The following is a 22,701-nucleotide window of genomic DNA, read 5'->3' on the forward strand; positions in this document are numbered from 1 at the left end:
TTTTCAGATGAATAAGTATGTTGTAACTGAGATGGGTATGAAAAATTAAAATTCAGACATGTGTAAAAAAAGGTGTTCAATTGTTTAAAATATTTTAATATCATGAGAGATGTATATACATGAACACACACACACACGCATACATGTGCACACATTTTCCAACTTCATCAAAGGCTCATACATTAATAAAGTTCATATCTTACAAGGGACCCTATCTGTATAAATAAATATAAATATGGATATATTTAGGGCATTTGTGAGATTGAAGACAAGGTCTTCATTATCTAGAAATGATGTTGATGGTATTTGCAAGAGGGCAGAAACGTCCACTCAAAGTGCTAACTCAGTTCCATCTTGGTAACTCCCAAGCTGGTTTTCTCAGATTCAGTCTTCATGATACATGAAATGGGGTTCGGATTGGTGCTTGCTCCGATATATCATAGACTGGGTTTTCTTGGCCTTCTTTCTCACAAAAGAAGAATCTTCTTCCATAGTTAGGGCAAGGTATGAAGCAATGCTGTTCCGCAGACCATAGCTGAGGCCAGAGTCTTCCAATCTGAGCAGCTCTGCAACATCATTGTCACATTCTTTTGACCTTGGGGGAAAAGAAAGCGGCTTAAAACTTTCATTCTTGGTACAGAATAGAGTATTTCACTAGCCTGTTTTGTTGTAATGTAGTGTTTCTCAACCTCAGCAACTTTAAGATGTGTGGACTTCAACTCCCAGAATTCCCCAGCCAGTGTTTCTCAACCTCAGCAACTTTAAGATGTGTGGACTTCAACTCCCAGGATTCCCCAGCCAGCACGCTGGCTGGGGAATCCTGGGAATTGAAGTCCACACATCTTAAATTGCTGAGGTTGAGAAACACTGGTTTAATGCTTCACTAAATTGGTGGAAAACAGTAATAGGAGAAAGGCAGGCGGATTTTATACAACATCTTTGGGTTAAAACAGTTGCCTGTTACTGCCTCTTTCCTCCCAATATGCTTTGCTATCTTTTACAAATTGATTTCCTACTTCCTTTTCTTTGTTTTTTTTGAAAGCAATCCTTTTTTTACCTCTCCATGACCTCAGAGGAATAAATGGGTCACAAGATGCAAATTCCACAACTGCCCATTCTGGGGTACTGTACATCCACTGCTTAGGGATCCTTTGAATGGGAAGCTTTCCAGGCCAATATGTAAGGACACACACGTGTGACCCCTAACCTTATTCTATTAAAGTCCAAGGTGAGCAGCGCAATTTGACATAAGTCTCACTTAAGTCCTGGCTGGCTCCAAAGCATTGTACAAGACCTGGTACTAAGCAAGCTTGTCTCTATCATCTTGAATAGTTCATTTCCATTGCAAAATTGAGAATTTAGGGCTGTCCTGCCTCAGACCTTTGCTTTACTTCCAGTTTGAAATAGGTTATATCCAAAATCTCTTATCTCAAGCAAAAGGTACCTTTGCATCTGATTCCACCTGAAAGTTTTGTTGCGCATCACCACGGGGGGCTCTTGACTCCTTCCTTCAGGGATGCTGGTGTGTTGGGTGAGGCAAGGAGTTGTGAGAACACAGCACAGGCCATCAGCCACCTCTGCAGATCGAAACAAAGGCAAATGCATGCAAGTCAACCTCTCGTTTGGGCTATTCATTGATACCTTGCAGTTCCAAATCACCCTGCGATGTTATAAATTCTAGTGGCATTTATAGTAAAAAAATATATCTAAACTTCTTTTAAAAATACAGCAAGCACTTGTAGCAAGCTGTCCAACCTTACATTACCTAGACCAGGGTATCTCAACCAGGGTTCCGTGGAACCCCAGAGTTCCACAAGAGGTCACTAGGGGTTCCCTGGGAGATCACAATTTATTTAAAGAATTATTTCAAATTTGGGCAACTTCACAGTAAAGAGGCAAGTTTCATTCTTTATTTCTAGTTTAAAAACACGATTCATGCATATATACTGGCCTACCCACGAAACAAATATAATACTTTTGCAACTTCTGGCCTGTATTTGAGCCTGACTGTGCAGGGGTTCCCCGAGGCCTGAAAAATATTTCAAGGGTTCCTCCAGGGTCAAAAGGTTGAGAAAGGCTGGTCTAGAGGTTGCAGAAAAATTGAGTATTCTGCAAATTGAAGTCAGCTCCTGAGATTACATGGACACATCTATGTAGTTTTCATAGCAGCATTGTGGGAATTATTTCCCATTGCCTTCCTTCTGATTGTTTTTTTTTTTTTTACTTTCCACTCTAGCCTGCAGCCTTGGCATTTCCTAAATATCTCTCATCCATGTATTATCTAGGTTCAGTCCTGCCTAGTTTTTTTTTTTTAAGATTAGCCAAGGTCAACTAGGTGTTGCTACCTCCTGTAACCAGGACACTAGACCTCTCTAAAACTAGGAGTAATAAGTAGCATCAGTCATATGAAAGAGAAGAAGTGAATTAGAGCAAGAACACCTTTTGTCTCCGATGCTTTGATCTTTTGAATTCTGAAGCAAAGCAATCTGAGCTATGCCTCTTACTTAATTGTGTAGATTGGAACACCACTGTACAAATTTTCTTGAATATTTTAATGAAAATTCATCACATTTGCACTTCCAACACAAGTATGTAAACAGAAACCAAATTTCAGAATTCATCTGTTTGCAAAATAGCGTGGCACAATTCTCCAGTAAAAATGTGTACAAAAAGGTATATATAAAAAGGAAACACCTGTCCTTGGAACACCATTCCACCTGAGATCAGGCATTAGGGTCAGGAAGTAGCTGAGCTTGTGAGCTATGGGAATTTGTTGTTCATTGGTTCATTCTCAATGATCATATTTTTTTGTTCTCTTTTTTGTGTTTTTATTATATTGTTACTGTTTATTATTATATTGATGTTTTTATTGTGTTAGCAGCCAGAGTCACTTTGCAAGATGGGCAGCTCTATAAACTTAGTAAAATAGTAAATAAGGAAGTGCATATTCAAATATGCATATTAGTTGACTGTTTAGCACTGGTTTAATAGTGTACAAAAATGCCACATCAGGGTAAGTTGCTTCAAAAGTGGCTTATATTAGGAAATCTCCCATCTCTGGTGGGAGGAGATGGGCAGTGCCAAATCTGATAAATAAATAAATAAAAATCTGCTAATACACTGTATTTATTTGGTGAAATGTAAAAGGAAACATATGCCCATTCTTGAGCTTAACATTTAAAATTAAACCCTTAAACTACCATAGAAATGAGCAAAGGTAAAGAAGTTAAAACCTTAGCATATGTAAGAGATTTATTTATCTCTCTTGTTATATATGTAGTTCTCCAGTGACAAATACCTTTGAAAAAGGTATTTTGAAGGGAAAAGGCACCGTGTTTCACAATATACAGCAGAGAAGGACATTTTAAACTATATTTAAAGAAGTCAAATCCATAATTAAAATAATAGAAAGTGCACATTTAAAATAAAAGCAGATGTAGGGACTAAAGCAGATGAGAAGCAGGCGTGATCAAGGAACAATTACTCCAGGCATCATAATGTGCTTTGGAAATGCGCACTCATCTCTAAGTGCTTGCAAGAAATCATCTGGACTGCTTAACATGTACAAATGAGGGTCTTTGTAGCTCTGAAGATTCACTGCTATAGTCTTAGCAGCTACTCAGATGCTACAAGGAGGCATAAATGGGTTTTCCTTTCCCTACTCTTATTTTTTTTAAACACACCTGAAAATAGGAGGATAATGTCTCCCTTGGCTTGAAAAAGAAACCCCAAAGCTTCAGACCATTTCCAAATGACGGTTGCATGTGTACATTTGAGTTGCCCTCTTGATTAAAAAAATCAGTTTAGGTAATGAATTTGTTAGGGTGAGTATGGAAAAAGCTAGCTGTGCAAAACAGGTTAAAGCTAAAATTAGTTGCCGGTTATCATATGACTTCCACTTTCACATCCTCTATTTTAGATTGTTTTAAAAAAGCAACATGTTTTGAGATGGGTGATGGAGAAAGCGATTACCACGGTGTCATTGGGCAACTGGAGTTTCTAATCCACTAACACAGTCTAAAATATAAGCATTGAGTACTGATATTTATCTACCATTGAGTGTGAAACCGTGCTTCCTTTTCTTTGATGTGAATCTTGCGTTGTTTGTGAGAAATGGCTTGGTTATTGTTAGGCAAATGTTGTGGCTTCACACCATTTAATATGCATGAGATATTCGCATTAATTGGCCAACGTTAGCAGAGTATTTCATCTTTGGATGTTCTATGGAAGCTTTCGTTTGACCTTTCATTCTTTTCTTTTGAGCTGTTGAACTTTTCCTGCGTGGAGCTGATCGTGTCTTCTGATTGCAAGGATTTGAGTGCATGTGAGAGTGCTAAGACGACCTTAAGTAATCTCAGTTTATAGGAACAAAGCTTGCAAAATTAGGGCCTATTCAAGGCCATTGTTGCCATAGCACCGTCTTAATGTGCTATGAAAACATACCAGTGAAAATTCTTTCCCACTTTACAATCAGCCATATCTTTCTGACTGAATATCTACCTGTTTCCAATAGAACGTATTGCTGCAGAACACACTCTTTCACGCACACACCCTATGTGAAAAGTGATAAAGTTGTTGGCAGTTTTTCTCAGGCTTTGAAGGTGTCTTCAAGTGACAATGCATGAATATTTGGGGAGGATGTTAGCTGTCTGGCCTCCTTTTTCTGAGCCTAATTATTCAGAATTAATTGAGGAGTGTGAGTATTTGAATGTATTGAAGGATATCAACCTTCAGCAGGCCTTTGGATGCAGATGGCATGCCTTCCACATTTTGTCACTTTTAGATGGATATTGAGCTGAAATGCACCTCTCCATTGAAATGTTGCCCCTGCTAGCTGGGCATCACTGACCACAATGTATTTTAACCTTAATGGTTGGCTTCACACAGCACCCTAGATTAGCTAATCTGATGATGGGTACTTCGGGGGTGAACATAATGTGGGGACCATGTTGTTGCCTTAGCATGTTGTATTAACCAGGCCAGCAAGTTGAGCTATGGTATGGGGCATAGCATGTTGTGTGTGCCCAATCACCAAGGCTTATTTAGCACAAGGCATGGAAGTTACATTAGAACAAGGCAAGAATGGTTTTTTTTTACTGTAAATAGCCCTGGGAGCAAGAGAACTATCAGCACAATGTGTTTTATTGGTCCCATTTCTATTTGTTTGTTTGTTTGTTTGCTTTCGTTGGCCATTGTTCTTGTTGATCCAAAGGCACGTGCTTCTTCTCCCTTTTTCTGTGGAATCAGACTGAAGTCAGCAAAAAGACTTCATTAGCTTCCAGGAATGTCATCCTCTAGCCTGACCTTTCTCGTTGTCTATCACCGTCATGCCAAAGCCTCCTCCTCCTCTGGCCAAACCAAATGTTCCAAAGAACAGCCTATTGTAGCTGCAAATGTTAAAGACTATTGAAAGCAGTGGATTTTCTAGAGAGCGTTCACAGCCATCAAAACTCCCACTCTCCACTTTGAAAATGTGTGCATTCTATAAGGAGGTGTGGCAATAGCACATCCTCGTATTACCTGCAACATCATTCTACTTCTTTGTTGGTTGGCTGCAAGAGCATTTGACTGACCCTAAGGCAGTGTTTCTCAATCTCAGCAACTTTAAGCTGTGTGGACTTCCGCTCCCAGAATTCCCCATGCCAGCATGGGGAAGGGATATAAACCCTAGCCAGGATAACTTGACAAGTTGTATTTCTGATCTTGGAAAAGAAGGCAATTGGGACTTTCTCTTACCAGAGTAGTGGTTTACAAGGTCCTCAAGGCACTGAAACGTTTGCCGAGGGGAGATATAATACCAGTTGTTTGGCAAGCGGAAAATTCTGTAATGCTTCACGCCCATATGCCGGATTGACAATGAATAAAAACCTGGAAGGAAAGTGAAGTTGCAATAGATACATCACACACCCGAAGAGCCACCCTTTAGATGTTTAACTCCTATCTGCCCCAGGCAGCCTGGCCTGCAATGAGGGCTGTAGCTCCAGAGCATAGAGAGAACCACCCATTCCCCATCCTGGCTTATGGGAAAGTAGACCAGGCTTCCCTAACTGGCTTTTTCTTTTCTTACCGTTTGTCGTTTCGCTTTTTCTAATCATGAAAGAGCCAATTCTGTTAGTTGGAAGGAGCAGAAGTTCTTCGGCTTTTTCTCTGCCTATACCTTCAAATAACCAGCTGCAGGAAGAGCAAAGGAGAAATATGCCAGAATTACGCAAGGGGAAAGAGAAACCGGTTTTGCTCACCCAAGTTTACAATGAGCTCAGGAAATCCAGTTAAGGTGTCTATGGAAATATTCTGTACTTTTTACAAATCTGGATTTTCCATCCATTAGTCGATTGCTCGTTCTTAGAGAGTGGAAAATGTAATTGATGTACTGTATCATACTCATATGAGTATAGTAGTGGGCATTTTCAACATGTATTTGCCTGTGTAAGCACAGATATGCATGGGGAAATTCCTTACCCGTGGTAAACTCTGGCAACACATTTTTCCGGAATATAATGTTCTTTTCCTGTGGTGAGGGAGCAAGCTTTCCACCAGGCACCCTCGCTGCAAAAGTGAAGAGAGGAAGCTGCTGTCAAAGGCATGGCAAAAACAGTCACTGTGAACAAACTGGGTTAGAATTGGTCTCAAGAGCAACCCCACAGGCCATCAGCCATAAGAATACAGATGAAGGTTCATCATCAGTGAATTTAGTGGACTTCCCCTTTCTACCTGAGGATAGTTGTTATTATTCTTTCAATTAAGCTTTTTGACTTAAAAGTTAATCAGGCTTCCTGTTTCCAGATGAGGTAATATCTCTCCACCTACTGCATCCAGAAATACATTCCTATCAAACTCTTGGTTTCTACCACCAAGATGCAATGTACAGCTCAGTTTTCAGTCTCAAAGGAAGTTTTCTTCTCTGTGATAAATCTTAGTTTTTAATTGTTTTGCCTTACACCAGTTTTCGCCAAAAGGGTGCCCCCCAGGGCTGTGCAAAGGTCCAAGCGGATGCTTCACTTTGATGAAAGTTCATGTAAAGCATCTCTTCAGAAAAATGTGGGCCCAGCTTCTAAGAACAAGGGCCTTTCCAAGACATTTCTGTACAGTTGCAGTGTATGTACAGAAAGCCCTTCTGGTTTCAAGGCCTTTTAGACAAGGCCTCAAGGCCTTCAAAGTGTCTTGAGGAGATAAATCATCTGCTCTCAGTATCCCCAATGCCCAACCTACGTGGCCAAAGGTTCATTTACATTGTAGATAATGGGACTTGAAATCCAACACCTCCTGGAGGACAACCAGTTGAAGAAGTTGCCTTAGCTCCTACTCTGCCCTTAAGCATTTCTATTCCCTTCATAGTCTGCCAAGAAAGCGGCATCCCCCCAAAGGGTCAGACATGGCTCGGTGCTTGCCCAGGGGACCTTTCATTTTCACCTTCATGGTACATGTTATGGACAGAATTGTTCATAAAGTGATGATTTAACTTTATGGCTCAGTAGTGGATTAAACCATTAGATCAGTGTTTCTCAACCTTGGTCGGTTTAAGCTGTGTGGACTTCAACTCCCAGAATTCCCAACCCAGCCATGTGGAATTCTAGGAGTTGAAGTCCATGCAGCTTGAGAAACACTGCATTAGATGTTTTGAAAAGTATGTGTGAAGGTTGTGAGGCTATGCAACCAAACCCTGCTATGATACGCAAACAAGAAGCTACTTCTACAAGTGTGAGGAGCCCCCCCCCCCTTCATGCATTTCTCTTTCATGCTCTGGGTTTTCCCCTGAAGCAGATCCCATCTCATTCAAAGGAGCTTCTTTGCCCATGCAAACTAAGCTCCTCCATTAGTTTTTGTCCACCCAGTGAGACTGAGCAGCGTGGGCGCACTCCATGTTTCAACGCTGCATGAATTCAAAGCAAATGGTGGAACTCCATTGGACGTAATCCTGCTTCTCCAACTTGTGAGGTTTAAACCATCCCTCCAAATTGCAACAAGAGATCTTAAACTTCAGTAGTTTAACACCTTTTAAAACAGTCCTAGGAGTGCCTTGGTTTTTAAAACTTTGTTGAGCCTATTCTTTCCCTACTTCTCCACCCAACACCTGGAACTGAAATCTGACAGTTATAACAGGAAAGGATGTTGCAAAATCAATGTAATCAATGACAGAAATGTCAGGGTGATAAAATAACAGATGGTATGATGCCTTTCACAGAAAAAAACAAATCATACAGCAGACTGAGTAACATCATGGTTAAGGTGTTGGGCCATGATCAAGAAGACCAGGTGCATGTCTCCCTCAGCCACAAAAGCTCATGGGGTGACCTTTGGCCAGTCACATTCTTTTAGCCTTGTTATTTTCTTGCAGACGTTTCATTGCCCGACTGCAATGAAACGTCTGCAAGAAAACAATAAGGCTCAGAGAGCACCAAGGACTCCACAGTTCAACCCTGAGCTACAAATATTTGCTTCGATTGGTACCACCTTCTTTTAGCCCAATAGTACCTCGCAGGGTGTTTTTTGTGGGGAAAAGTTAGAGAATGGCATGCTATGTTCACCTTGAACTTCTGAAGGAAAGGTGGGCTATAAACCTAACCAATAAGTAAGTAAAAATAATAAAAGAGTAGGCAAAAAAGATACAAAATATCGTAATAAAAAAGAAAAGCATTTTAAAATTAAGGAGTAGAATCATAGAGTTAAAAAGGACCTAGAAAGGACCTTGGATGTCTCCAAGTCCCAGAAGTTAGATGCGGAATATATCCTGTGATTTGTTTTTTGTTTTTTTTCCTGGAAAACTTTAAACTGACTGAGAAAGGCATATTTATCATAGCATTTAGGAGGTAAAATTAAGGAATTGTTAGTTTTACATGCTTTAGAATACCTCAGAAACAAATTGGTCAACGTGTCTGGACTGAAATGTCAGATGAGGTGGAAAGATTCAACAGTGCGCCCAATATGATTTAAATGCCTGACTAAAAGCGATCAACTTTACCTTGGAAGGGATGTATAAATATCAAATTTAGGATAACCCAGAAACATAGATTAAATGAAGGCACTAATGGGGGAACATACTAATTTTTAGCAAATCCCATAACTGTGGGGTTTGCATGCGTTAGTTACAATTTTGAATGTTTTGACCCACAATGTCATCATGGAATTGTAACAGCAGGCTCTTAAAGGCCATGCAATGGATCCTCTTTCTGTTGTTCACCTAATAGGAACAAGCTATTTGGTTTGATGCCCTGCAGCTGAAGAGGGCCATAACTCTTTGCATATTCTGCAAGCTGTCACAATGTGTGCACGGCAGTGTCATAACAGGAAGAGGAATGTTCCATCCCGTCTTGACTGTCACACTCGTCAGTTACGAGCAAACAGGCTTGACTAGCACACAAAAGGAACACTGCAGCAAAAATGTTTATTTATGGCCTGGTTTAGGACAAAAAAAAACAATCCACCATCAGCATTCCTAGTCACCTGCTTTGAAACACCTGAGTGGAGCAAAACAGGTGCTTTCCTGGCAATTTACACAAGGGTGATGGATTGTTTCCTATTAGCATGTAGGAAAAGTAACTTTTGCCCCCTCATCTTTATATAAAAGTAGATGAGGGGGCAAAAGTTCCTTTTCCTACGTACAAATAGGAAATGTAACTTTTGCCCCCTCATCTTCTTTTTTTATATATATACTGTATATGGAGGGAAATTTGTTGGAAATCACCCATACTGATTGCCATTTGTGGTGTTAGGAAAGAAGAAAATTTCCTTCCTGATCTGATAATCTAGAGCCCAGGGGATCTATATGGGCTTTCCATACAGTGTATAATGTATGTGGGAAAGACCTTGAGAGATGGGACGAAGAGATGCTACCTAGGGAATGGGCAGATAAGAGACAGCATAGCCCACAGCTGCATAATGGGTGGGGAAGGAGGCTCTAAAGGGACCCTCCCTAGTTTTTCAAGCTGTAAAGGAGACAGCGAGTGAGTTGTACTTTCAGACTCGAAAGACTCTGTTAATGTAGCTTTACAATAAAGTAGAATTAGCTCATCTGGTTGTGTTTCCTGTCTGGTCTATCTGGCAAGGCTGACATCAATCTTGCAAGTCTGAGCCTCTTACCCTCCATTATGCAGCTGCAGACTATGCTGTTTCTTATCTGACCGTTCCCTAGGTAGCATCTCTTCTCCCCATCTCCCAGGGTCTTTCATATACCATTAGACAGTGTATGATTTAGTTCCTTTTTTGTGCACTTTGGACCTACTTTTCAGTTCCCATCGATTCTTCATGATGCTCTGGGTGTCTCCTTCAGGTGGCTTCTGTGGAATGTACTTGTATTCTAAGAAGGCTTGTCTCTGAAATAGCTTTTGGCATTTATTTATGTGGCAGGAATGGTAGGCAACAGAAATCCTCCAGCCAACCATATTGGCTGGGGTTGCTCTGTTATTTTTTGTGGATGAGTGACAAAAGGTGTTCTGGTGTTAAAGTTCTTTATACACATTTATTCGGACATCATCCAAGGGCATCTGCAAGTTGTGTGAAATCTCTTAGGTTTTGTCTCCCATAATATATTATTATTATTATTATTTGAGATTTGAAACAGAGGCAGTAGAAGCAGGATAGGGATTGGCAGTGGGGACAGGACATTTCATGCCCATAGGGTTATCTGCTGACTTGAGATTGTGTGGAGAGGACTTTAGCTCAATGACCTCACGTTGGGCCTGATTGGGGAGAATCAAATGGCAGCTAGCCATAAAAAATGACCGTTTTCACAGGGAGAACTAGATCAATCTGAGATACTGGCAAATTTTGTGTTCTCTGAAAGCTCATCAGAGGCTCTTCACTAAGAAGATGAAGTGGCACCAAAAAAAAAAAAAGGGTCCTGAAATACAGATCTGGATTTAGAGTAGAACTATTGAAATTACTGTTAGTAATTGTCTTACTGATTTCAAAGTGGCTACTAAATCTGGGCCTAATTTGTCTGTGTGTGCCACATCCCCACCCACCAGTCAGAGATTAAATCGGGAAACAGTTTTGTGACGACGTCTCACAGCAAAAGCTATTGGCTCTCTCCACCCTCTCTAAACTCCTCGTAAATTCCTCTGTAGGGGGAGATGGGCGGTGATATAAATTTAAATAAACAAACAAACAAACAAACCAATAAATAAAATGAGAAATTATGCTGCAGTAATTCTTAGGTTCAAAAAAATAGCCTTTTAAAATTATTTGTCAGGTTTGCAAACAACAAAAGCGGAGGAAAATTTACCTTGAACGGTATTAAAACGATATGGAAGGACATTAAAATTGCACTTACAAAATTCTTATTAACCTTATTTATTGGAGTTGAGGTAAGGTGGGGACTCTTCCCACATGTTCTTGGTGGGGTTAGATAGATAGATGGAGCTGAAAGCCTCAAACAGTTAGAACTCTATTCCTCCAAAGATCACATCTGCTCTACAACATAATGCTACAATAGCCAGAACCATATAAGAAGAATTGCAAATGTTTTAAAGCCTTTTTTTAAAAAGTTGCATACTTACTCTGATATTACACGTAGTTTCTCCCCAACTTGAAATACAGGCTGGCTTATATCCGGTGTGGGATAGTCATAGAGAACAGCAAGAAAATCACTTCTGTGACCTGCAGAATCAATCAATCAATCAATCAATCAATCAATGCAATGCAATGCAATGCAATGCAATGCAATGCAATGCAATGCAATGCAATGCAATGCAAGTTGTGGTTGCCTGAGTCTGATTAACAAGCTGTACATAACAAGAGCATAAAAAGATCCCTGAAGTGTGGGATGTTTGGAAGCACCTAGTCCAATTTAAGGTGAGATTTGGTGGCTACCCAGATATATTCAAGAACTTCACAAGGAAGGATGGGAGGGAATCATCCTCTTTTACTGTGGTTTCCCAGCAACTAGTATTCATAGGAGGTGCTAAGCTTCCACTGAAGCCCCAGCCACTGATAACCTCTCCTCCATGAAATATTCTAGTCCACTTTGACAGCCTTCTAAATTGATTCCTTTTGCTATAGCTGGCGGCAACCCATCCCATAGTTTATTTCGAGTAGAGAAAGTTCTTCCTTCATTTGATCATGCACCCTGTGTTTGGCTTCAGCCAGTGAATCTGAGTTCTAAACTTAGGAGAAAGTGAAAAAAGTTTCTGCCTCCCCTTTACATCTTACGCATGGTGTTGTAGAATGGAGTCCTTGGTGCTCTCTGAGCTTGGCTGTTTGCTTGCAGACGTTTCATGACCCAACTAGGTAACATCATCAGTGCTAGTGAGTGTGGGGTTTGCTCCCTGTTTATATACAATGGTTTGCCCTGCCAGTGTTGGTGGGGGTGTGGTTTTCTCCTTGGTAATTCCTTGATTGGGCTATTGTGGCTATTGATGGCTGAAGGACACGTAGAGATAAACCACATTTACACACCATTCAAAAGAGACAATAAAAAAGCTAAGAAGGAAACAAAAAGGCCAGAATACATCCTCCCAAGCAGCCAACACCCAGATAAACAGGGATTAACACCAGACAAACAATCAAGCAGAAAACAATACCCTTATCGAGGAACTTCCAAGGAGAAAACCACACCCCCACCATGAATCCTCTGCAAGCCAACAACCAAGCTCAGAGAGCACCAAGGACTCCACAGTTCAACCCTGAGCTACAGAGATTCTCTTTGATTGGATGTTGTATAATTTTGTCATGTGTCCTCATGATGATAGTCATTGCATCTGCTGTAATATGCTTAAAAATATGTGGGACAAAATGAATCCACATGCCAGTCCAGTGCTTAACATCTAGTAGAAGATATGCCAAGGAAGAAGTGTATCAGGGAATCTTTCTTCTAAACCCCTGCTGTCTGGTAAGAGAAATGCATGAAACACCTTGAATTGATTCTTGTTTTGTGATAATGGCCCATAATGATCTGTCTGTTTGTCTTTCCATCAATCATCTATCATCATCTATCTTCCATCCATCATCATGTAAGTTGAAGTTTCATATTTCTTTTTTCAGAATTGAGCCCCATAGTTATAAAAACAACCATCCTTATTAATGCCTTTGATTCAGTGTTTCCCAACATGGGAAACTGCCTTCTGTGTGTGGGGAGCATTGACTACAAACTTTAGGGGGGCATTTGGGTACAATTAGGGGGCTTTAACACTGGAGGTTGGATGCGGTTGTGATGATGCCATGCTCCAGAGCTCGACAAGATTCCCACTCTGGTGATAGGTTGACATTTATCTTAAATCACATGATCATCTCAGATCCCATGACTTCTGGCTGCTTCTAATTAGGCTAACATCATTATCCCTACAAATACACCAATATTTTATAATAAATCTCATTTTCTTTATTTCGCTATAACAATGTATGTTAATAAAGCATACTAATAATTGAATGTATAACCAAAGTGCAATAAAAGGCATGATAAAAATAATCAGTAATAATCAGTGATAATTCCTCTTATGTCAAGCATTGGTCATATTTTAACTGCTAATAGGAAGAATGGCACAGACCTAGTCTGAGGTGGTGTGAGGCCGAAAAAGATTTTGTAAAGGGACGTTGGGTAAAAAGAAACAAAAAAAAAGTTGTCTAACGTTGCTGTAATTGATTAATTACACTCAGGACCTGTCACAGTTAAAAACTACAGAATATGCAAAATAAACCACCACACATATTTCTGGGGTAGCCCCATGTTCTGTGCATTGCTGTTATAAGCTTTACTGCTTTCTTCTATTTACTAATTTTTAACATATATTCTGTTTTTTTTAATTTTGTTAACCAGTTTACTGAGTATAGCAAGATATAAATCAATCAAATAACTATCAGATTGGGATTAATACATTGTCTTGAGGCACAATGAATTAACTATGTCTATTGAATACTGCTAATTTCCAAGTCCTCCCTGCCTTTCCTTTGGATTCAGGGATGCCATCCCGTTAAAAGACCTGACAGAGTATTGTAAACACCGATTTTAGCACTTTATTTCAATCAGTCAACCAACCAACCAATCAATCAAATCTTTATTATGGTCACAGACCAGCATAAACAACTTATTTAGATGTAAGAAGTTACATGGTCCCTGAATGCTTGCTTGCTTGCTTGCTTGCTTGCTTGCTTGCTTGCTTGCTTATTTATTTATTTATTTATTTATTCATTCATTCATTCATTCATTCATTCATTCATTCATTCATATATTAAATTTCTTTGCCACCCATCTCACGTACGATGACTCTGGGCGGCTTACAAATAATAAAAATAGCAAATCGCTAAAACCGTACAATATAAATACCTAAAAATACAAATACGAAATATACAATATACAATATAAAATATAAAATTCCAGATGGGGGAAGATCCTAGCTGAAGTTCAACAGAAACAGTAGAAGAACATATTTTGCCTATGTGTTTCTTAATTTTCATGCTATACTAAACCATGGGCTATTTTTGCACAATGTGCTTATGTAAAACAGAGGGCTGCATTTTCACAACATGCTGGGCTTTGTCAGTTTTAACCCTATTTAATGTGTACTTGGTTTAATCGGTTGTGGCACCCAGCCATCTGGCTAGCTTATGGTTCAGTGTACTGTGAGAACCCAAAAAATGGACTAAGTGTATTTGTGTGAATGCATTCTGTTAAGTTGTGTCCTTGTTTCATCGTGACTACTTAGAACACTAAATATCATTAAGTTGCATTAAAAGAGATGGCATTTGTAGAAAGTATTGTCTTGGGCTGTTACATTCCAATCACAAGAAAGCAAGCTGATTTTATTATATTGCACAAACAGCACTGTTATCTTGCTAAGGGTATAAGATTAAATTTAGATTTAAAATTAGTGTCATAGGAAATGAAAAACCACAAGAAGGCAGAAAAATCAAGGTCATCTTCCTGTTCAGTTAAGCTGTTAGGTCAACTCCCCCTTGGCTTGACTTCAGCCATTATTATCAATGCAAAAAAAACCAAAACAAAACAAGGCCACCCTTATCATAAGGAAGAAAAATAAAATGACAGCATTTACTCCCTTTTACATATTTAAGGTGTGAAAAGAATTAAGATCGGGCAGAATGATTGTATCTCGGTGCTTTGCTTACAGGACTTTGGATTTCGTGCTTGGTGTCCTTGCTGAAAAATATCTGAGAAGGGCTGGAAAGAACTTTCAGCCTAGCTTGTAGCAAACCAGATGGAGATACAGGTGGTCCATACATGGGGCCTGTCCTGTCTCAGAAGTACAATAAGAACTTGGCAAGCTGCAGGTTTGGAGTGCAGCTCTTGGCATCGCTAGCATTTATTAGTTGGGAAGGTTGGGGAAGACGGACCTCCAGGGCTAAATATCAGGATAAATATTGTCCATTGTACCAGAGACTGTTACAGATGACATATGAAAGGTAGCAGGAGGTCTACACTTCAAAGCTGGTGCTAGCGTGGCTTCACATAAAACCTTTTATGGAGTTTTATTACTCTGCAGAGTGCTGAGCCTGTGTTGAGCTCCTACATAGATTGGCTTAGGCTTGCACTCCAGTGTTTCCACATATCTACCTGCCATTCTTGGGGAAGTTCAGCCATCTCACAGTTCTAAACCATCTTGCTGTTGCATGGATGGCAATTAGATCCTTCCGGTATGGCCATCAGATCCTGAGGAACAATAGCAGGAAGTGTCCTGCTTGTAGATTACTCAGGGACATTTGGCTGTCTCCTGGAGATCTAGAAGAGATGTTATTCCTCCCTGCCCCTACCCCAGTTAAGGGCCAGAAATTGATGCTTTATCTGTAGGTGATAGTATAGCTGGCTTCGATTCGTAGCTCAAGCCTGTTAGACTCCTTTCAAGGAGATTCTATTTCTCCCACCCCTTCTCAGGGAATAAGTCTAAGGGAATAAATGCTTGGCTCTCTGCAGCTGCTAAAATTGCTTGGTCCTTGCTCACATCTCTTGGGTCATACCCACTTAATATTTTCCCCATAAATAGTCTTTTTTAGTGCGCAAACGTCAGGGTTTGTGGAAGACTCTTGATGAATCTGTTTTGCATATATATAGGAATACATAGGAGTCATCTGTCAGAGAACTGAATTGGCTGGTAGCATGTTTGTCCTTGATTGAAACAAGAAAATTGATAAGTGTAAGAGAGAGAGAGGTGAGCTGAAAGGTGCTGAATGTTGAAAGAAAGTTGGCACTGACGTTTTACCAAGAGAAATAAGCTATGGTAATTAATTCAGTTATTTATTTTTATTTAATTAATTAATTTATATAGCTGTCCATCTCAGACCAGTGACTCTGGGTGGCTAACAATAATAAAAACAATGAAACAATACAGAAAATGAAATATAAATACAGCCAAGAGACATTAAAATCCATCGGTGTCAGCACAACCATGAAATGGGACCCTTTGCACACTCGGGGCCAAATAGCCGACACTATTTACAACCCAGGCAGCTGCATTCTGTACCAGCTGAAGCTTCCGAATGCTCTTCAAGGGCAGCCCCATGTAGAGCACATTGCAGTAATCCAGACGGGAGGTCACGAGGGCATGAGTGAAAGTGAGTAGAGCCTCCCAGTCCAGTATTGGGTGCAGCTGGCGCACAACCCGAAGGTGTGCAAAGGCCCTCTTAGCCATGGCTTCCACCTGCTCTTCCAGCAGGAGCCATGAGTCCAAGACGACCCCCAGATTGTGCACCAGGTTCATCTGGGACAGTGCCACCCTGCCCAGGACCAAAGATGGAATACCCTTGTACTGGGAGGCCCAACACCCAAAGCCACTCAGTCTTGCTTGGGTTGAGTCAAAGCCCATTGCACCCCATCCAGGCCCTTACAGCCTCCAGGCACTGGGTCAGGACATCCACGGCATCACTCTGGTGGCCAGGGGTGGAGATATAAAACTGGGTATCATCAGCATATTGATGATACCTCACCCCAAACCATGGGATCACCTCACCCAGCAGCCTCATGTAGATGTTAAATAGGAGAGGGGAGAGAATTGAGCCCTGAGGCACCCCACACAGTAATGCACTGTGAGAACTAGTTTGGTGCAGTGGTTAAGGCACCAGGCTAGAAACCGGGAGACCATGACTTCTAGTCCCGCCTTGGGCTTGAAGCCAGCTGGGTGACCTTGGTCCAGTCCCTGTCTCTCAGCCCTAGGAAGGAGGCAATTACAAGCCACTTCTGAAAAACCTTTCCAAGAAAACTGCAGGGACTTGTCCAGACAGTCTCCCAGAATCAGAGATGACTGAATGGATTAAAAAAAAATGCACCGTATCCATAAATAATAGAAGCTTGTGGAAAAGGACAGTGCCATTTTTTCCTACTGTCATAAAGATGTGTGGCCTCTTGCACATGTAGAATCTCATAAATCAATCTGTATGTACTATATGTAGAACAGCTACTACTCTAACACAGTATGTTAGATGGATTAGATGCTTATGGGGAAGTTACAGGAAAGACAGGAAGGAAAGTATGGATCTGTCCTTGAACAGTTAAATAGCCAAGAAAGGCACAACCTAACAACAAACTGGATCTGAGCATCTCATTACAAATAAAAAAGATCTTTGTTCTTTTGGCTGAAGACATATTTTAAAAGAACAATCTCTGATAGTCTTATCAAGTGTCAACAGACAAGTGCTGAAAAAAAATTAAGTCTTTAGCTTTAGAAGATAAAATGACGGACTGACCAAGAGATGCCATAAAGATACTAAGTAGATGTAGCTCTAACTAGTTGAAAACTGGTGAGGAGGGGAAAGTTAGTAGGTCCCATAATTTATTCCAAGAAACCTACAATTTCTTTATGCCAACCAAAAGTGCTGAAAACTGCATTTTTGTACATTTTAAATACAATTTACAGTTGAAAATTGAATGCCAAATCCTTAATTTAGGGGAAACTGTGTACATAAAAGTGTACAGTAGTAGAAAGTGCACAAGTACACAGTATGAGACAAAATTGTTTTCACATACGCTTACATTTGGGGAAATATGCACACAAAGTTATATGAATTTTCACAAAGATTAAAAAAAACCCTAATGTAGAAACTGGAAAGATCAAACTTAAATTGGGTTGTCTTTTAGTCTGACTCCATTTTTGACTCCTCACAATTTGAGTCAAAATAAAAACAGCCTTCTAAAACAGCATCTTATTATTCATTAATCTATCCATTCATTTATTTTGATATTCTTCCTTTCCATTCAACTGAATGCTTAACATAGCTAGCAATATTTTTTTTTGAAAGAAAACAATAATATACAATTAAATGAAATATAAAAATGAGATACTTAAACGAAGAAACACTGAAGTCACTAAATGGGCTATCACAAAGGTGCTTTGTGCAATTCAAGGTGCTGGTTGCCACCTTTAAAACCCTTCATGGCTTGGGACCAGGTTACCCGAGGGACCGTCTTTTCCCAGTTGTCTCTACCTGTCCAATTCGGTGTGGCAGGATGGGCATGCTCCAGGTCCCATCAGCCAAGGAATGCCGGGAGAATGCACCTTTTCTGCTGTGGCACCTGCCCTCTGGAACATCCTCCCTCCCAAGATTAGGATGGCCCTGATCCTTTTGGCTTTTCAGAAGGCCTCGAAGATCTGGCTATGTGCCCTTCACACACTCAGGGCCCGTTTCCTGGTTGTGCTGACACTGATAGATTATAATATCTCTTGGCTGCTATTTTTATTTAATTTCCTTTGTACTGTTTTAACAATTTAACTGTGTTTATGATTGTTAGCCACCCAGAGTCACTGGTTTGAGATGGGCAGCTACATAAATTGAATGAATGAATGAATGATTTGAACCCTAGAAACAGAGTTGAAAATTCACGGATGATGCATTCAGTTCATGGACCGTTACAGGGATTTTCTAAGGATAGTCTTGGAAAAGGAAGTACTTGAGGTAAATTGTTTCAAAACTGTTGGGATGTGGGGGATCAGAGATGTACAGAGAAATCACATCAGACATGAGATTGGTTGTAGGTAGAAAATTAAGTGTGGCACATAGAGGTCAAAAGAATTATAGGCAGGCAGGTTGGTAGAATACGGCATGAAAGCAGTTAAGCGAGATGGAAGAAGAAGGGCAAGTTCTTGGTGTTCTTTCCTTCTTCTCCAGTATAAAAAGGAAGCAAATTCTCAGAAGAGGAACTCTCACCCTCACAACTCAACAGAAAGATGGGCTTATTTGGCAGAAAGAGGGACTGTGCAGAAAGGAATTGTGCAGAATTCCTGGCTCAGCTGTCTATCGCAGAAGAGTCTGAAACACCAGCTAAAGAGGACACTGGGGCAGAGGCCAGCAATAGACCACTAGGGCCCCAACATTTGGTGGGCTGCCAAGCTCTGATGCCAACTGTGATTTCAAGCGAACTTGTGGACTGATTGTCCACAGGAATATGTCTACTTATCATTCAATTTCTGTACTTTCCTTCCCCTCCATTGTCCTTCTGAATCGTAGTTTTAAAAAGACACCTACCTGATTGCCAAGGTGTACTCTTCACTTCAGGTTCAGTTTTCAGTATTTTGACAGCATTCCCCATGTTTTTCCTCTTGGCTTCCTTCCAAGTGCTTTTTTCAGAACTAGGTAAAGGAAATATGAAAAGTTTAAGTCCAGAAGTGCTCTTGATAGCAACTTCTGGAAAGATGAGGAAAGTATATACAAACTTTGCATTTTTGAATATTTGAGACTTTGCATAAACATGCATATGTTTGTGAAATTCTCACAACTTTTGTCAAATTATCACAATGATGGCAACAAAGAACCGTTGTATGAAACCATAATGTCCACTGATGGTGGCATGGAACATCAGGTTTTGAAGGGAATTTTTTCAAACTTGGCATATGAATACTGTATTCATAATTTTGTAGGGTAGATATAAAGTTTGATGAGAACTTGTGGTCCAATATCTATCTACACAAACACGGGAGGGTTCAGGTTTACAAGGCCAATTTGATGTTACAATGACCTAAATAATGTTGAATGCATTCTCCATAGGCCAACTTCTGAAAAATTCTATTTTTGAACAAGACCCTTCTATCTTCTCATGTATAATGCGCCCAGGACAGATGTCTGCTGAGGGATTCCTGAAGAAGGTCAAAATCTATACTCTATTGTCCAGTTTGAAAGAGATGGAACATTGGTCTTGTTACAGGAAGGCAGATTCTGATGGAATGATAGAGGGAAAAAATTGACAATAAGAGTAGGTGGAAATCAATTATTTAAGGAATAGATGCGTTTCTCTTTGCTGGCTGTTTTCAAGCCAAGGCTGGATAAGCATTTATTGGAGATGCATTACTTTGGAGTTCTACATTCAGCAGGGAATTGAACGATCATTCAAATGCCTTCTTCCAACTCTAGAATGTTATGATCTCTGGGAAATCCATGAAGTAGGTGAAGTGCCTAGAATCCTGCAGGAGATTTCAATAGGAACCAGACATGCTTTTCCAAGTCCAAGCCTAGATATTTAAAAATCACAGGAGTTTCCCAAGAGAGATGTACTTCTAAAGGAATGAGCTTGTTTAGTTTGTCTTCTCTACCTCTTCTCTCACAATATAGTATTTCTTTTAAAACTCTATGCAGGGGTAATCCAGATTATGTTGCAGAATGGAAGAGAGGTTTAATATTGACCTCTTTTTTTCCTGGGGAAATAGGGAAAAAAAGAAAAGAAAAAGAAAACCTCCAAAAGTCAAGAATGTGACATGAAATAGCTTCTAATGTCTTTCATTCCGGAATCCTGGGCGTGTGTGGCATTGTTAAGAGATCTTTGTGTTTATTTGGTTTAACACATTTAGTGAAGGGTTTCTTAATTTAGTTTAGAAAAGGAAACAAACGCCCTTACTTTTCTGTTTGTGTGTGTTTTCCTGCTCTCTCACACATATGGGTGTTAAATTACATTTGAGTCAATTCTAGCATCAAACTGGTAATTCATTTGTAAAGTTTGGGCTCATATTTCTCGTGATGTCAGTCAACCCCCACAGTTGTTCCTGAATTGACCTGAAGACAGCGTTGAAGGCAATTCAAAAAACAATTTGGAGGCTCATGATACGTGCAAACTTTACCCCCATTTTGCTTCTGATAAGCAGGCTTGGCAAGGATTGGTTTTTTTCTTTTTCACAAGAATTTTAAAAATTGATAAAAGGTAATAAGAAGAAAAAAGAAAAATGTCTTTGTGTGTGTGTTGCCTTCTGCCTCTGAAAAACAAGCAGCTCCCTCTTTGTCACTCCACCCCCAAAATTTTCTGCCCTGCCAAATTTAGCATGAGACAGACAATCATATTTGCAATCCATTTTCCACCCAGTCCATACCTAATAAACATTTCTTTTAGGGAGTGCCTTTGAGTCAGTGTTGACTCCTGGTGACTACAGGAGTCCCTGCAGTTTTCTTGGCAAGGTTTCAGAAGTAGTTGGCCCTTGCCTTCTTCTTCCTAGGGCTGAGAGGGTGTGAATGGCCCAAGGACACCCAGTTGGCTTTGTGCCCAAGGTGGGACTAGAACTCATGGATTCCCAGTTTCTAGCCTGATGCCCGATGCCTTAAGCACTACACCAGACTGGCTCTCAATAAACATATAGGTAAACTGTTTACAGCATATTTCGATAGGACTTTGAATGTTGCCTTTAGAGGTCATGCCGCTCTTCCAAGTGAAGTTTCCGCAGAGGAGCTTCCACAACCAGAGTCCGCTTGTCCTCTGAATCCAATCTTATCATCTCCCAATGGGAGAACACAAGGCAAGATGACCATGTGCTTCCATTTCTCCTCCAAGGCCACTGTCTGCTTGTTCAAGGAGGACAGGTAAACAGATACTAGCAGTGAGAAGAGGAACAGCTGGTCCAGGAGGCTTCTGTTGTTACAGGTGGCCTTCTCATAGAAGTATGGATGTTGGCAAGTACCTGGAGATACCAATCTCTCTGTGTTCATAATGAAAAGAGGCATGTAGGTGGATGCCTTACTTTTCTGTCTCTCTATTGTTGTTAAGACTTTTCCTTTAGCCCAGGTACAAGTAAAGACATATTTGTACTGTTGGGATGGAACAGAATTCTATTCCCTTCACCTGTGGAATCCGTTTGGATGAAAAAAGACATTCCTACATCTCTGGTTGCTTTTGCTGAGCAGGGCCAAATACAGAAGCGGCTCAGATGCAAAACTGTCGACATGACCCTAAAGAATTGCTTAAGCCCTGAACTCTTTTTAGAGGTAAATCCTTTTGAACTTCCTTGGACTGAGCAAGAGGTCTTTGTGTTGCTGAGCAATCCTTCTACCTGGAGATGGATAAGATTAATCCTTACCTTGCCTTCAGATGCCAACCATTGTGTCCTCCTTTCAATTTCTCTCTCTCTCTTTACCCCCAGGATCCAACTGTCTCACAGTGTGAAAAGGCTAGAAGGAACTGCAGCTCCAGATCTGATGACAGCTGACCCAAAAAATAAGGCTTTGAGGAAGTTCACCCTATCTTGTAGCACAGCACTGGTTAAACAAACCACATACTTCCTCTTAGAAATAAGGAAGGCTTCAGTGTACTTGCAAAAGATGTGGTTCTTGTTCCTTGCAGCTGAGGACGATGGCTAAGGAGGAGGTGGTTTTGGAGGAGGGCAGGACTGTTGATGACGTGATTTCACGTAGTTTTGGGTGACTGTGCAGTGAGTGGCAGATGCAGTTGAGAAAAGCAGAGTACCGAGGCTTTCTGTGCAGGACCCTCTTCTTATAGGATGAACCACATATGGCCATCGCTTGTTTATATTGCTGACATATTTATGAAATTGGTTGGTTTCCACCTGGCAA

The 22,701-nt window shown here is 40.4% G+C and overlaps 2 protein-coding genes across 2 annotated transcripts in view; one reads left to right on the top strand and one right to left on the bottom strand.

Annotated features, from left to right (window-relative positions):
• Positions 1-22,701, top strand: part of TG (thyroglobulin) — a gene marked incomplete at its 5' end in the record, with an annotated part of 143,675 nt that overhangs the window by 87,284 nt on the left and 33,690 nt on the right. The window lies entirely within an intron of this gene.
• On the bottom strand, positions 66-22,435 carry SLA (Src like adaptor). The gene is made up of 8 exons (XM_063299699.1): positions 22,209-22,435; positions 19,402-19,505; positions 11,496-11,595; positions 6,460-6,546; positions 6,068-6,171; positions 5,737-5,868; positions 1,445-1,577; positions 66-595 (listed from the first exon to the last, which is right to left on the bottom strand). Exons 2-8 carry the CDS (start codon positions 19,463-19,465, stop codon positions 385-387), a joined length of 831 nt encoding a protein of 276 aa, XP_063155769.1. The 5' UTR covers positions 19,466-19,505; positions 22,209-22,435; the 3' UTR covers positions 66-384.

Source organism: Candoia aspera, chromosome 3 (genome assembly GCF_035149785.1).
Source record: "Candoia aspera isolate rCanAsp1 chromosome 3, rCanAsp1.hap2, whole genome shotgun sequence".
NCBI lineage: Eukaryota > Metazoa > Chordata > Lepidosauria > Squamata > Boidae > Candoia > Candoia aspera.